The 14,898-nt window shown below is 39.0% G+C and overlaps 1 protein-coding gene across 3 annotated transcripts in view; it reads left to right on the top strand.

Moving 5' to 3' along the window:
- Nucleotides 1-275: 275 nt before the first annotated feature.
- The window catches only part of FBXL20 (F-box and leucine rich repeat protein 20), a 62,960-nt gene continuing 48,337 nt past the window's right edge, over nt 276-14,898 (top strand). Inside the window, exon 1 of one of the 3 annotated variants that reach the window (XM_088143397.1) lies at nt 276-669. In XM_088143397.1, coding sequence (XP_087999523.1) covers nt 628-669 — 42 coding nt within the window. In that variant the 5' untranslated portion in view covers nt 276-627. Of the gene's footprint in view, nt 670-1,410; nt 1,431-3,009; nt 3,073-14,898 lie in introns of those variants that run through there. The other 2 variants (XM_007422368.3, XM_025177606.2) reach the window with 2 other exon arrangements.

The following is a 14,898-nucleotide window of genomic DNA, read 5'->3' as shown; positions in this document are numbered from 1 at the left end:
AAAAAGCCTTAATGCGCGTATGTACAGAAGGAAACAAGTACATAATCCAGTGAGCGCAAAGGGCCGGCGAGCATCCCCAGTACCTGAACTTTACAGGAAAAAAACCTGCATCAGACTCGGGTGGGCAGTGGCCGCTGCCGCAGCTGCAAAGATCAGAGGGAAAAACAGACAACTCCTCCCTCTTCCCCGTAGCAGGCGCGGCCACGGCAGCTCGCTCCAGGCCCCGGGGGCGCGCGCAGCCTATACTCCCTCCCCCGTCTGCGCCGTCCTCGTCCAATGAGCGGCACTGTTGCTGGCAGGTGCGGCGTGTTTTTGTTTTGGGTAGAAGAATTAGTTGTAGTTGAGAAAGGCCAGATTCCCTGTTTTCGCCTTTCGGAGTCGCGCGAGCCGGGAAGGAACTCTCGCTGACCGGCAGCCGCACGCGCGCCGAGAGCCTGTTCCCGCCGCTGCCTCGGGGGGGATACGGCTCCTCCTCCCTCGCCATCCCCCTCCCGCGGCGAAGAGGGAGGACGACGGCCAAGCAGGCGACCGAAGCCGCCGCGCCAAGGAGGTGGGGGGCCAGGTCTGGCTCGGCCTGGCCCGGCTTGGCTTGGTCTCGCCCGAGCTGACCCCCGCCGGGCCTCAGCCATGAGGAGGGAAATGAACGGGGTCACCAAGGGCCGGTTTGAGGTGAGCAGACGACCGGTTGGCTGCTTGGCCTTCTTGAAGTTTTGTTGGGTGGGGGAGGCTTTGTTTAGTGTGCGGTTGAGGGGGAATTGGAGCCGGGGGGGGGGGGCGAGGTCTCCCTGCCGGAGATGGTGCTTTTCCTCTCCCCCTCCCCGGCCTGGAGGAGTGATGAAGGGCGGCGGCGGAGGAAGGGTTGTGCGTTTTCCTGAGCGAGTTGGGGCGGGGAGCATAGACGGGTGGAGGAGATGTCCCTGGGCTGAAGACTGTCCTCTTCCTCCCTGCCCAGCCGAAGGAAACAACTGATTGCGGAGGGAGCAAGTTTTTTCTAAGTGGTGGTTGGGAGGATACTAAGTGTTGAGAATTGGGAGGAGAGGCAGGGAGTCGCTCCTCTCGGCAGCGAAGGCATCCCTTCGGAACAGACCCTTTGCCTGCCTGTCTCTCCTTCTCTCTGCAACACGACCACCAGACCAAAGACTGTCAAGTAAATGCCTCCGGTTGTGGGTCGAGATAGCCCGATGACCCAGAGGGAGGGGCTGGTGCTGCTGTTTTTTTCCGCCGATGCTCTGGCGCTGGCTGGAAAGAAGAGGCCGGGGTTTCGGCTGCGCGTCGCGGGGCCGCAGGAGCTGCGAGGAAGTGTTTGGAGTTGAGGGGGGAGGGGTACTACTTTGCACCGAGTTTTGCGTCCCATCCCCCGCGATTCTGGTGGGGAGGAGGAGCCAACAGAGGAAGAAGAGACGGTGGACGGGGAGGAGTCTGAGCACTAGGTTTGTGTGAAGTGGAAGTCCCAGGGTAGGGCCGTCGTGTTCGATCGCGGGATTCCCCCTTGATAGAGAAATATGACAGCGACGTTATTGTTTTGGAGGGTGTGGAGGGTTTGCGAGGGAAATGAGCTCAGAAGAAATAGGCCGTGGGTATGTGACATGAACAAAAGAAGATTGCATGGAGCAGGGAGGTTGCTTCTCCTGTTAATGATAGCTCGAGATAGGCGGATACTTAGAAGGCCCTGGCTAACGATGGTGGTGGCAGAAATATTGAAGGAAGAGGGATACAGGAGGGGATGCAGTGGAAATGTGTGTACCTGTAGGAGCCCTATGACAAGATGAAAATTATAAAGCTGTTGCTGCTGCTGCTATTATCTTGTCTATCATGTATTTTTTTAGTCTGGGGGAAGGGGGGGCAGTGACAGAGCAAGGACATATTGTGGAATCATATAATGTATGCTGTACGTTGTGGAAGTAAAGAGGACAAACTAGGAGGAGGAAAACTTTGTATTAGGAAAAGAACAGAAGATTGAAGATTTTATGTCTAATGTTGACATCGGATTATGTAGATAGATGGATAAGTATGTGAAGCTCATGTAATTACTGTATATGTTGATGAAATGAGAGCAGCTAGTCCTTGCTTTGAAAAATATCTGAGAGGAGGTAGATTTATGGAGAGCCAGTTTGGTCTAGTGGTTAAGACTCCAGGCTAGAAATCAGGAGACTATGAGTTCTTGTCCCACCTTAGGCATGAAAGCCGGCTGGGTGACTTTGGGCCAGTCACTCTCTCAGCTGTTTGGTAAATTCCTGTCGCAACCAATGGATCAACTAACCCTGCACCTGCAGGAAAAACATTAGGAAGAAAAAAATCGATTTATCAATTACAACTGAGTATTAATAACTCTATTTGGGTCTTGACGAGTAGATATGTGACTGTGATTTTAAGGGCATTGTGGTGCTTACAGCTCTTTAGCAGGAAGGAAAGCTGTTTTGAGAATGTTTAGTTGACCATGTCAGTTTGAAATCATTGTGCAAAGCAAATGCTGAAGGGCTATTTTTCAACAGAAGAGCAAGGGACTAGCATTTAATATCAGATTGGGAAAAAGCAGCACAATCTAGTACTATTGTTGCTTTCATATCATGAAATTGAGAAAGAGGAGGGAATTGAACACTTGGAAACTGAAGGAGGGAGATTTTGGAAGGCAAGCAATTAAAGAGTAAACAGTGAGCTATTCAGGAAAATATGGCATGTCATCAGAATGATCTGGGACCACACAAAAGGACCCTATTTAACCAGGGTTACTTCCAGTTCTTTATTGTGACAGCTGTCTTTTCCCCAATACAGACCCTTCCTGAATTGATGATGGTAGCAGGGAAACAACATGGGAGACACAAATAAGAAAAATAAGGAGGAAAATAAACTATTATCTCTTAGGAATATGACACAGGAATAAATTAAGTGCAACAATAAGAATAATCTTCCTCAGAAACTACAACTCTGAACATTATTGCTTCTTCATTTTGTAGTTTAGAAAGGAAAAATAAAACTAACCAACTGGCATAAAAAGCATTTAGCACCAGATAATAAACCTACAAAATGAAAAAGAATATCTTCGTCCAGAAATTGGCTGTTGGATTAAGACAGGTAAAATTATGTTTTGGTTTTATTTTCCAGCTTTTTACAAATATTTATATGTTGATGCAAGGAACAAATAAAAAGAAGAGACGGTATATTCATTGAATTAAATGTCATATGTTGAATAGCATAGTATGATGTCACTAGATTCAAACAAACTAGTTGGATGTTTGTGGCTAGCAAAGAATAACACCTCCCCCCGTGTAATATTTTGTTCAGTTTTAATCACCTTGCCTGAAAGCTTAAAAATGGGTTGAACTTAAAATCCTTGAAAGAGAGTTTAACTGTTTAAACTGTACCATTTGAGCATTTTTAAATTTGAAATGAGTTTGAGAAGAGGAATATATTGACAGATGTTCTCACTGATGTTTTTCTAACAGTATTAGTGAATTCTAGTACTGTGATGGGTAACCATTATGACTGTTTCTCCTAAGTGTATTGGAAATCAAATATATTCAAATGTGTTAGTCTTACATTTTGCTTATGCATATAATACAGTATTCTTATTTGAAAAAGGATATGTATAGTATGGTTTGGGAAACACATTTATCTTATTAGAAAAGGGAAAATGTAGAAATTGCAATAAATCAGAAAGCTTTATAATAAATATACTGTATATTTATTGAATAAAGTAGGATACAATGAAAAGTTATCAAATACTTTCTGCATAAGAAGCTTCTTTTTATATAAAGAAGGTTCTTATGCAGAAAGTATTTGATAGTGCTGTATAATAGAGTTTTGAAAAAATTGAAAATTCTTTGGAAAATATTTCTATTGTGTTTTTCTGTAGAAAGTTTTTCATTCTCAGGAATATCTTTTATCATTAAATTGCCTAGTAATAGTACAAATAAGCATTATGTAGGCTAAAATGGGAAACTGGAATGGATATAATACTAATCAAATCAGAGTTGTAACATACTTTCTTCTAGAATCCATATTGAGGCAGCACTTCATTAGGACCATCAAAGTTTTACAAAACAGACTACAGTACTTCATTAGATAAAGATGGTTAGAGGTAGAAGGGAAGATGCATTCAGAGAATATGCGCAACACAAATTGGGTAATATCAGGATCAAAAGTAGTAATTTTATCTTTTGGTGAGTAGAAATTAGAAATGGGATCAACCAGGAGTCTTTATACTAATAAAGTTGGAAGTAATTTAAGCTGTTATATTTCTGTAGAAAGCAGTTTTGCATACAGTTCTTTAAGCATGCTAAAATCAATATGTCAAGAGATCGTGCCTCCAATTTTTTCTTTAAATTCTGTGTATATTAAATCTATGTCATTCAGTTTTTGCAAGCATTTCAATGTAAATAATTTCTGAGTAAATCCCTGAATATGTTTGACTTTCACATTTAGACCACACTTAATGCAGCTGATTCCAAATGCCTCCTCAGATCAAAATTACATTTAAGCAGTTTGCCTTTCGGGGGAAACTATCTTCATCAATTTAGAATTGCAGAAAATACTTCAGAATTTTCCAGAAAACATGGAGACTGTCACAAATATTTAGTACTTCATATATGCCCAATCTGACCAATAAAGTATTGCATACCATTATGATGACCAAAGCTGTCTATTCCAGTAAAAAGCAACCTAACAGCAGCTGCAGTAGGTCAGAGTCATAAAGCAGATGTAAGGATAATGCCTCAAAAACATTAATCATGGTTAATTGGTCTTTAGGAGAGTTATTAATTATTTATAATAATGAACAGATGAGATACCACACTATGGTTAAAGAGGAAGAAATCTGAGCACAAGAGGACTGAGAAAGAGAGACCATAAATGTACTGTAGGAGCAAGTTTAATAGGTTTGAAAAGAATTGATGAGCAAACAAAGTAATACTGTTTTGAGAGGAGAGAACTAACTTCAGTGATCTTATGTGAACTTCAAAGTTATTCAGATTTTCAGGCATAGGTGCTAAACGTAAACATTTCATAGTGCTAAGAGAAAGTTGATATATGTCCAGAATATTGACTGAACTTCAGAAGACTTTGGCCTGTAACAAACTGGAATTTTCAGGAAGGAGTAAGGTATTTATGTATGTCCCTTGAAAATAAGAAAGCATCTTGCAAGACGCAGTGGTATTGGATTTTTTTTGAAGAATTCCTATTGTGTGGCCCTTGAAAAAGACAGCATTTATCACATTGGATTTTGAGACCAGCAGTGACAATTTTATATATTTACTGTGAACAATATCTGCCCTGAGAATTTTTTTCATGAAGAGCATCTCATAAATAGAATATAATAAGAAAAATTAAATGGCACAGATGAGCAGTGTAATAGGAGAGATTGTGCTTAATTTTAAATCACTATACTTGATATATGTTAACATTTGTTTGAACTGGTGTAGTATGAGCTGAGGTATTGAGCTGCTGTTTTTCATACAAACAGTGTGGTGCAAAACTTAAAAGACTGTAGTGTTTATATCAGTGCTTGTACTAAATAACTTCATAGTATTTAAATTTGCCTGCAAAATTTCTGTTTACTGTAGGAGGGTTGGGTTGTTCATGAGTATTTAAATAGATATTTTGGCAGGAAGGAGGACTTTTTTCAATAGCAAACTACAAAACTATGAATAATGTTGATTATTTATAATTTCTCCTCTTCTCTTGATTGAAAAACCAAAGAATTACAGGGTTTGACCAGTTAACAGTAGATTTCTGAAGAACCTAAAACCAACACTGGAACTTGGCTGTGGATCTCTAATTTATTGCTAGAAATTATTCCCTGCTTTGAAGATTTACAATGTTCACCTGATATAATCCTGACAAATGTGCTTTAGCTTCCTGAAATTGTATACAGAGAAACTCAGTGGTAAGAGCCATAAGGCAAGTATCTGATTTTAAAAGGCTGAACTACTGTACAGCAGTTTAAGTGTTTTCCCTTGAAGTTTAATTTTGAATTCCTTGCACCCATTTTTTCGTACTTCTCAGTTTTTCTTTTTTGTCAATATAGATTCTGTCAAGATCTCATGGAAATAGTTATTTGGCTTCTGAAAAATGACCATGGTATCCTACATTGCCTCAACTGCAACTTTACCTGAAATATACAAGATTCAGACCAAACACATAAAACTAGAAATACTTAAAATTGGTTTTAAGGCAGTAGTGGGGGGAAAACCTACAAGCCACATGTGATACCTTTTGCACATTCATGAAATCATACCAGCAAAAGTTGGTAGCAAACTTCCAAACAATAATGACACAAATTCTCATCAGTTTTCAGTGAGAAACAAAAAATAACAAGAAAGACTGCATTCAATACAATACTAAGCATTACTGTGATTTGTTTGGTTTAGATTTAGCTTGTTATGCAAATCCAGATATTATAGTTTATAGCTTAGTACTGTACCTAAATATAATATACCTACAAAGTTTGTGTTTTGTTTTAAGTGAGCAAAACGTTTAGAAAGTCCTGCTGCAGTCATTAGCTCCCTTAAAAAAATGCACTGCAGTCCTCAGGCACTGAAAAGTCCTTAATCCTTATTCTAAAGTAATGGTGGCTGCTATTTTTGTAATAGTAACACTCATTATACTGATTACAAAATGATTTGATATAATTTAATATTTCAGTTGGTTCAGATAATCCTTTCGGTTCTAAGTTTTAAAGATGTTCTCATTATCATTGTGTCACAGCTTACCATGCTTGTCACTACATCCATGCACTTGGGTATGGATCCGTTCATTTCTTTTATAATTTGTTTCCACTGCATCCAGTCCAAAGCAATTGTAGCTAGTTGCCAGTTTCTGCTATACTATTTCCTCCTATGGTTTAGGGCTTCAGTATAATGTTTCTACAACTTGGTGACTCAGAAAAGGTAGATAGTTTAATCATAGGCACTCTATTTAAATGCACTTTTTGAAATTTGGGTACTGTGACTTTTCCCCGCATGATGTCTCCTTATGTTTTGAGAGCTGTGGAATTAGCTATGCAAACCCCTAACAATTGACACAAATCATTTTACTATATCTCCTTAATCACTTGGAATTTAGCGTAAAGTCAATTACTGCTGAGTTTCAGAATATTTTTGTATGTTAACATCATTATCACTTTGTTGATAACATCTTAATTACTTTGTTAGGGGGTATTGCAACATGCTACATAACAGGGGCTTCAGAAACTATGTACCTACATGCTATAGTAAGCTCATTACAGTAAAGATAAACCTCTCCTTTTTTTGTGGAGAAATGAGCAAGTTAGTTTCTCTACCTGAATGAGAGAATGTTACAGCGTCTGCCCAGATGGTGTAGCTTCTGTGGGGAAAGTCACTTTGACTATAGCAAAACAAGTAGGGCAGAGTGTAACTCCATTACTAAATCCTCACGCATATATATTCCCATCATGCTACTCCCTGTCTGGGTAAACATTATACAAAGTAGACAAAAGGAGTAAAATAGTAAGCCAAAGAAATTAGAGTATGAGATTAAAAAAGCAAAAGAAATACAGCTAAATTTAGTTTACATCAACACAGTTTATTATACCACTCCTTACTTTTCTCTTCTTGCAAACCACCCTTGCTTTCACCAAATCCATGTACTGGTCAATGAATTCCTTTCCTTTGTTTAAATTTCTTACCTCTCCTTTTTTGAGGATCTCATGAGCTTCATTTAACTTTGACTTTCTTGGTGTTCCTGTTTCTCTTAAGCCATTCGCTCTTTCTTCTTAAATTTTTTTTTGCAGTTAGATTCTCACTTATACTCTTTGTATGATCACACCATCTCAACATAGTTCTTTCACAATCCACATTCATTTTTGATCCCATCTCTTCTTGCTTTAGTGCATACACTCAAATAACTAGTTCTGTTGCATTAAACTTTTATATTTCTGCTTACATACCCAACACTCACTTCTGTATAATAGAATGGGCAGAAGCACACTTTTATACAGAGCCATCTTTATTTGTATTGTCGAAGGCTTTCACGGCCGGAATACGATGGCTGGTGTGGGTCTTCCGGGCTGTGTGGCCGTGTTCTGGAAGTTTTGTTTCCTAATGTTTCGCCAGCATCTGTGAACGGCATCTTCAGGGAGCAGGAGCACAGACAGGAGAGAACTGCTCCTGTCTGTGCTCCTGCTCTCTGAAGATGCCGGTCACAGATGCTGGCAAAACGTTAGGAAACAAAACTTCCAGAACACGGCCACACAGCCCGGAAGACCCACACCAGCCACCATCTTTATTTCTCAACAAAGATGCATTTCTTAGAATAGAACACATACTTTTCTGTCAGCATGTGTGCATCTTAAAACTTCTCAATTGATTTTCCCACTTTTTGTAAACATTCTACCAAGATATAAAAAGCTGGGTACTGATAACTAATCCTGTGTTGACTGATGACCTAAACATTTTAAATAAGGGGGGGGGGGAAATGTCAAGTCCTGCAGCACCCTACAATTGAGAAGCCTGGAACTCAGCTCCTCACCTGTCACCACTGACTGGAACCACCCTCTTTAGAAAGAAGGAGAACTACTGTAGGATAGTGTTCCCTGCTCCTTACCCTCAGAAGAGAGCCAGAAGGATACCAAGATCAATGATACTGAAAGTCACAATGATCAAGCAGTGCCAGGAGGATCACACTCCAGAGGCCATCTACATGCATGATCAGTGTTGTCCCCATGCTTTGTCTAAACTGGAAACATCACAGAAATGGATCCAGATAATCTGTTTTCTTCAGGGTTCTCTGGAGCTGCAGCCCCATCATTTTCTCGACAACTTTCCCCAAAAAGCTTAAGGCCAGGTTAGTGTCATTAGAGACTTGATCCTGGATGAGAGGGCTGACCTGGCATGTATTATTGAATCCTGGATGAGCATGGGGGGGGGAGTACTCCTCTCTGAAATGTGTCCACTCAGGTTTTGACCCAAGGGCGGGGGGGGAGGCTAGAATGGTCATTTGGGGGATTCTGGGAGTAGTCAAGTGTGCTACTGTGCAGATAGCTAAGTGTCAAACTCTACATGTGAGGAAGGGCATGATATAAGTTGGGATTACTGCTGTACTAGCCTCCCTGCTATGTGGCAATTTCTTCAGAGTTGTGGCTGGGTTGGTGGTAGAGTTTCCCTAGTTTATAGTACTAGGGAACTTCAACTTGCCTTCTGTGGTTGCAGCTTTAAAGGAAGCCTAGGAGTTCATGGCGACCATGAACCTGACCCAACTTATTGCTAGCTTGACACATATTGGATCTGGCTTTTGTCTTGGTGCAGTGGCAACATGATCTGATGCTGGGGGATATTACCATCAACCCCTTGCCATGGATGGGTCACTCCCTGCTTACTCAAGTTTTATGCATCTCCCCTGACATAGGGAGCTAGAGCTATTCAGTTGGTCCACCTCCAGCGTCAATGGACCCAATTGGATTTTCACAGGGAGTTTGGTGTTGTCCCCAAGCCTCTGATGCATGGTCAGGTCAAGGCCTTAGATGCCACTTGGAATGAGAGGGCAGAGACAGCCCTGAAGCAGATTGTGTCTGTGTGGACTTCTTCTGCACGTAGACCTCAGTGGGCCCCCTGGCTGACAGAGGACCTTTGGACAATAAAATGGATACTGTGGATTTGGACAACTTCTGTCCTGTCTCCAGCCTTTCCTTTCTGAATGAGAAGGTGATGGGACTCTAGGGATTTAGTTTAGAAAAAAATATCTGTTAATCTATCATTATGCTGGTTCTGATTTTTTTTTTTCACATTCTGTTGCTTTAGGCCTTAAAATATATTAGGTGTTTTTAAATATCTTTATTGAACATTCAGCTGTCCATGATACATTTTTGGGAATCTGCTTTACATTAATGATAGTTAGCATAATTTTCCTGCGTTTAATGATACCCTGAGATATTAAGGCTTCTGATGCAGCTGTTTATATGAATACATGGTGCTGTGGATCTCAGTGAGTGGGGTAAGGACAGAAACTTAAAATATAGAGGTAGTCCTCAGCTTACAGTGGCAATTGGGACCGGAATTGCCATTGCTAAGCGATGCAGTTGTGAAGCACGACATCATGTGATCATGTCACTTAGTGATGGCAGTCCTGGCTGCCATTGTGAGGACTACGCGGGTTGTTAAGCGAGGACTTCACGTGACCATGACTTCCAACTTCTTGCTGGCTTCCCCATTGACTTTGCTTGTGAGAAGCTGGCAGGGAATGTTGGAAATCATGACCATAGCTCGCTGCAGTATAATCATGAGTCAGGCACTGAGTGCCTAGATCACAATCACGTGACCACCAGGACACTGCAATGACTGGAACTACAAGGACTCATCGTAAGTACCATTTGTTCAGTGCTGTCGTAATTTTGAATGGTCGTTGAATGAATGGTTGTAACCCGAGGACTACGGGTTATAGGACAGCTGTCTATATCTCCTTCCTCTGCCATTTTGAAGCTTCCTTAGAGGTAAGCAGAGTGCTAAGCTTCACAATTTCAGTTATAGTAGTTCTGAATCTAAGTGGAGTTTCAGTAATCTCTCTGCTACTCCTTGTCCTTCCTCCAAGGTTTCTATTTCCTTTAGACAAGGCTAGGGAAACACATCAGCTTTTTTTTTTTTATGCCAGCTGTGAATTTCTATGACCTTTTTTTTTTTTTTTTTGTCCTTCTCATTTGGAGCCATGACTTTTCTGACAGTTTCCTTTTTTGCTAGGTTTACCTCAAGAGCTCTTTAGGGTGCACAGGAAGGAATCACTAATTAAGCACTGAGCTGGGTTGTAGATATTGGGTCATCCAGTCTTTTATTATGGTCAGTGACCAGAATTCCACTTAGTTAAAGCTTACAAAATAAAGAAGAAATAGACAATATATGATTGGTTACAGCAGGTTTTACAAACAATAAAACAAAATTTGGCTACATTTAAAGAAACTGAATCATATTGCTTGGCTAATAACAACTGTACATAAATGTGAATGACCTGGAAATCTGGTTAATTACAGGTACATGAAATGTAGCTGTGCATTTTTATAAAACAGACAATATATGGATTGTATTTTCAACTGCCCTTTCACCACAATTACACAGTCTTAAAGAATAAGCTATATTCCCGAATTTTCCTTCAAGGATGGCTGTTGGAAGTGCATTAAAACATGCTAGAATTAGTGTTCTCCTAAATTTAGGGATGGATATTTGGTTTAAATATCTTGCTAGTCTAAAAAAAGGAGACTGGTTACTCAAAAAATATCTCTAGGATGGGTAATAGATATTGGGTTTGTGCAACCTGACTAACATTGATATGCTAGCATGGAGAAATATATTTGCTTGCCCTCCATTAAAGTTTATATTTAATATATTCTATTTGAAAAATAAGGTTAGAATATGGAGCAGACTTGTTCTGGCATCAGCCCTCAGTATTTTGGAATCCTTTATCAAACAGAAGCCCACTGTAAGCTCAAACCTGCTAGTTTTTATTTATTTATTAAATTTATACAGCTGTGCATCCCATGATGAGTGACTCTGGGTGGCATACAACAAAGCTAAAACAGGGAGTTAATAAATACTAAATATTATAATTATTACTAAAACATTAAAAAACTATATAAAACTAAAAAAGGGAAGTATTAGGCAAAGAGATATTAATAATAATGTAGCCACCTTAATAATTCACCAGTCCCCTGATATCTCCAGGCCTGATGGCACAGGCAGGTTTTGAAGGAGCTTTTCTTGGAAATGTTCTGAATGGCCAAGTATAGGACTATATTAAGTGTGTGAAATATACATGTACCTGCTACAAAATTCTCTGCTTACCATTTCAGATATTTAGGGAGGATTGTTAGTTAATTAAATAATAAGTTATTTGACAGTAGCAGAATATATCAAGGTATTAGCTGACCTCCAACGTATAACCTGCCTCCTGAATATTTTCTTTTCTGTACAGGCAATTTAGAAGCAAAGTACACTGCATGTCGTTTTCCCCTCAAAGAGCAAACTCAATTAATTTTTATTTCTTTGAGTTACTGATTACAGTTTTGTCCTGCTCTGAGAAGCTCCAGATGTTGTAGATGGTTCCCTTTCACACAGTTTTTCTCTCTGTAGCCTAAATGTTGCAGTAAACGTGAGTAACCCAAGGAATTGGATCTTGTTCTCCTTGGTTAAAGTCCACTCATATATTTATAACAGGTTTTAATAAGTTGCTGGTCTTAGGAAATTAATAACCTGAAGAATTGGGCAATTGTCAATCCAACCCACCCTGCATGGTTGTTGCATGGGGAAAATAGGAGGGAACATTATGTACAGCACCTCGAGTTGTACAAAATAAAGTTAGGGTATAAATCTAATAAATACATAAATGGCAATGTGCTTATTTTATGCTTCCCTCTGACTTTTTTTTTAAACTTAGCTGAGTTTCTCATCCAGCAGACTCCATAGTTCCAAGGAGAGTATGGAAATGCGGAGCATGTACTTATGTATATAATAATCAGACATCCATCACTTCCTGTTTCTCAAGGCTTCTGATGCAAATGTCCAGTATAAGCTACAAAAGAATGAGTTTACTATTGATAGAATTTATCAGACCAGCAGCTGTTAGCCTGGAGATGATATTTCCAAGAGTGGTTTATAATCATAATCTGTACTAAGTGTAGTGTAAAAAGGAAAAGTAGGAAACAAACAGAAGCCATTGAGTAGCAGCGAGGTTCCAAGGAAAAGTAACATTATGTATATGATTTATAAGTTGCAGTAAACAGTAATATTATCCTACATACTGCTTATACCAGAGGAATTGTGATTTTTACATTACATTTTTTATCTCACCATTTAGTAAGGTAATGGGCTGGTAGAATTTATTCTTTTTCAGTGTTACAAACAGAAATTAAAAATTGGTTATTCCTTTTGTTCATACTGAGTCACTAGTATCAGGAACAGTGAATGAGTATAATTCTTCCATTTACATTTTAAGCACAGCCCACTTTTAAGGTTCATTATGAGTTTTAGTGAATTCAAATCTTATGTTCAAGTCTTTAAATTCTGGTGCAGACATTAGCTGGCTCCAAATCATGGCCTGTCAACTGGTAGCTAACCATGAAATGTGCATTTCCCCTATTCCTTTGTTTCCTCACACCAACTCCGAATTTACATCACAGTGGAAGAATTCTGTTTAAATGGGAGCATTCCTTTCAAAGTTGGCTTTCTATTTTTCAAATCCTATTTCAGTTTTATATGAAGCATTTGGAGGGAACATCAACAAGCCATATTGTTGGGATGAATTTTCTATCCTCAGTGATAAATTAGAGTGAAGTCTAGAAAAATGTATTGTACAATAAATATGCCAACCCTAAAGATGTCTTACAACTCTTTGTTGCAATTTTATGTTAGGTGATTTGTTTTCATAGTTATGCTTCTAGAATTAGTAAAACATGATTAGAAAAAAGATGTAGACAATTTCTCAGGATGTCTGACATGCAGTTTTACTTCTAGGTAAACCCAGTTATCTTTAGGTTGAAATTGTGTAAGAAATTACAGTTATAAAATTGGTAATGCTGTTTTCCTTATTTTGACATGGACTGTACATTTCTACGTGTGATGTTCAACATCTTCCATCAAGCACACAGTTTAGAGAGTAATGAGGAAGAAAGAGGACACCAGTATAACAGTGCAGATTAGCTGAATCGATTCTTGTGATCAGTGGGATGGCATTCTTTCCATTTTTTTCCCTTTCTTTTCCAAGATGGTGTAAGTGAGCACCTAATGCACTTTCCCTATCTATGATTGTTACCTGAGTTCTGAATATTATTTTGTTTCCTAACTTTGATAGAAGGTTTACAACTACAAAGTTTCAGACATGGCTCTGTCCTTCAGTATAGGTGTGAGAAAGTACTAAATTAAAACTTATTTTTATAATTCAGTAGAATTTTTAATAGAAGTACAACGAAAATAAATATTCAGTTCTATCTGCATTTACTCTTTAACCTCCTTGTAATGGAGTTGTATCTAAAAGTAAAGTAGAGATTTCTTTACCTGAACAAGTGGGAAACCACATTTAAATTAATTCATATTTAACATTGGGATTGGAGATTGGTAATGGGCAACTTTTCAAGTACAGTACTTCTACATTATTTCAGTTCTTTTTTCAAACAATTATTAAATATTTTTCCAGACTGATTCCAGGAGCTAGGACTTGACAAAGTTCAGCCAGTTTCCATACAGAACTATGCCTATTTTCGGATATGCCATTAGAGAACTATAGGAAGGATTTGTTTTCAGCTTTTACCAGATTTGTACAACTTTTGAGCTTCAGAAAAATTGTTTTTTCTGTTTCTGTTGCTTGCAGATTTTGGTGCTGGTTCCTTGTGCCTATGTAAGCTTAACAAGAAGGAAGGAAGAGACTCAGGTTCTTTCTCAACTAAAGTATTTCAGTTTGTGAACAAATCAATATCAAGCCAGGGCTATGAATATTCCATACTGTTCTACGTCACACAGGCAGAATTCAAATATAACATTGCATGTTATATAACATAAATAGGGAAACATAGTTTTCTTAACTATAGTTGTTAAATAAGCCACAGTTGCTTGGGTTTATATATAAAATGCTAAGCTGTAAATTTACAATCCACAATGGGTATATTCATATGGTACACAACCCCCATCCACCCACTCTGCACACACTTTGTCATTTATATGCAGGAGATCAACCTCTAATATATCCAGTTTGGTTTTAAAAGATTCTTTCCGAAACCTGAAGTTCTGGCTGCATAAAGAAAAAACACGTAGACGCAATTATTATGCAGGTGCATACATTTTAATTTTTCCTTCACCAGGCAGAAATGCAATCCATTACAATGCAGTTGTCTTGGCTTCAGTGTTTTGATTTTTTAAAACTAGATTACAAGCCCCTCTGATTCCTGAAAAGTTTAAAAATAGTTCGCCA

The sequence above is a fragment of the Python bivittatus genome, unplaced genomic scaffold, assembly GCF_059951505.1.
Source record: "Python bivittatus isolate LINGU-HERP-01145 unplaced genomic scaffold, Pbiv_v1 ctg000410_np1212, whole genome shotgun sequence".
NCBI lineage: Eukaryota > Metazoa > Chordata > Lepidosauria > Squamata > Pythonidae > Python > Python bivittatus.
Note: the sequence above shows the minus strand (reverse complement) of the source record. Positions and strands in the feature narration are given on the sequence as shown.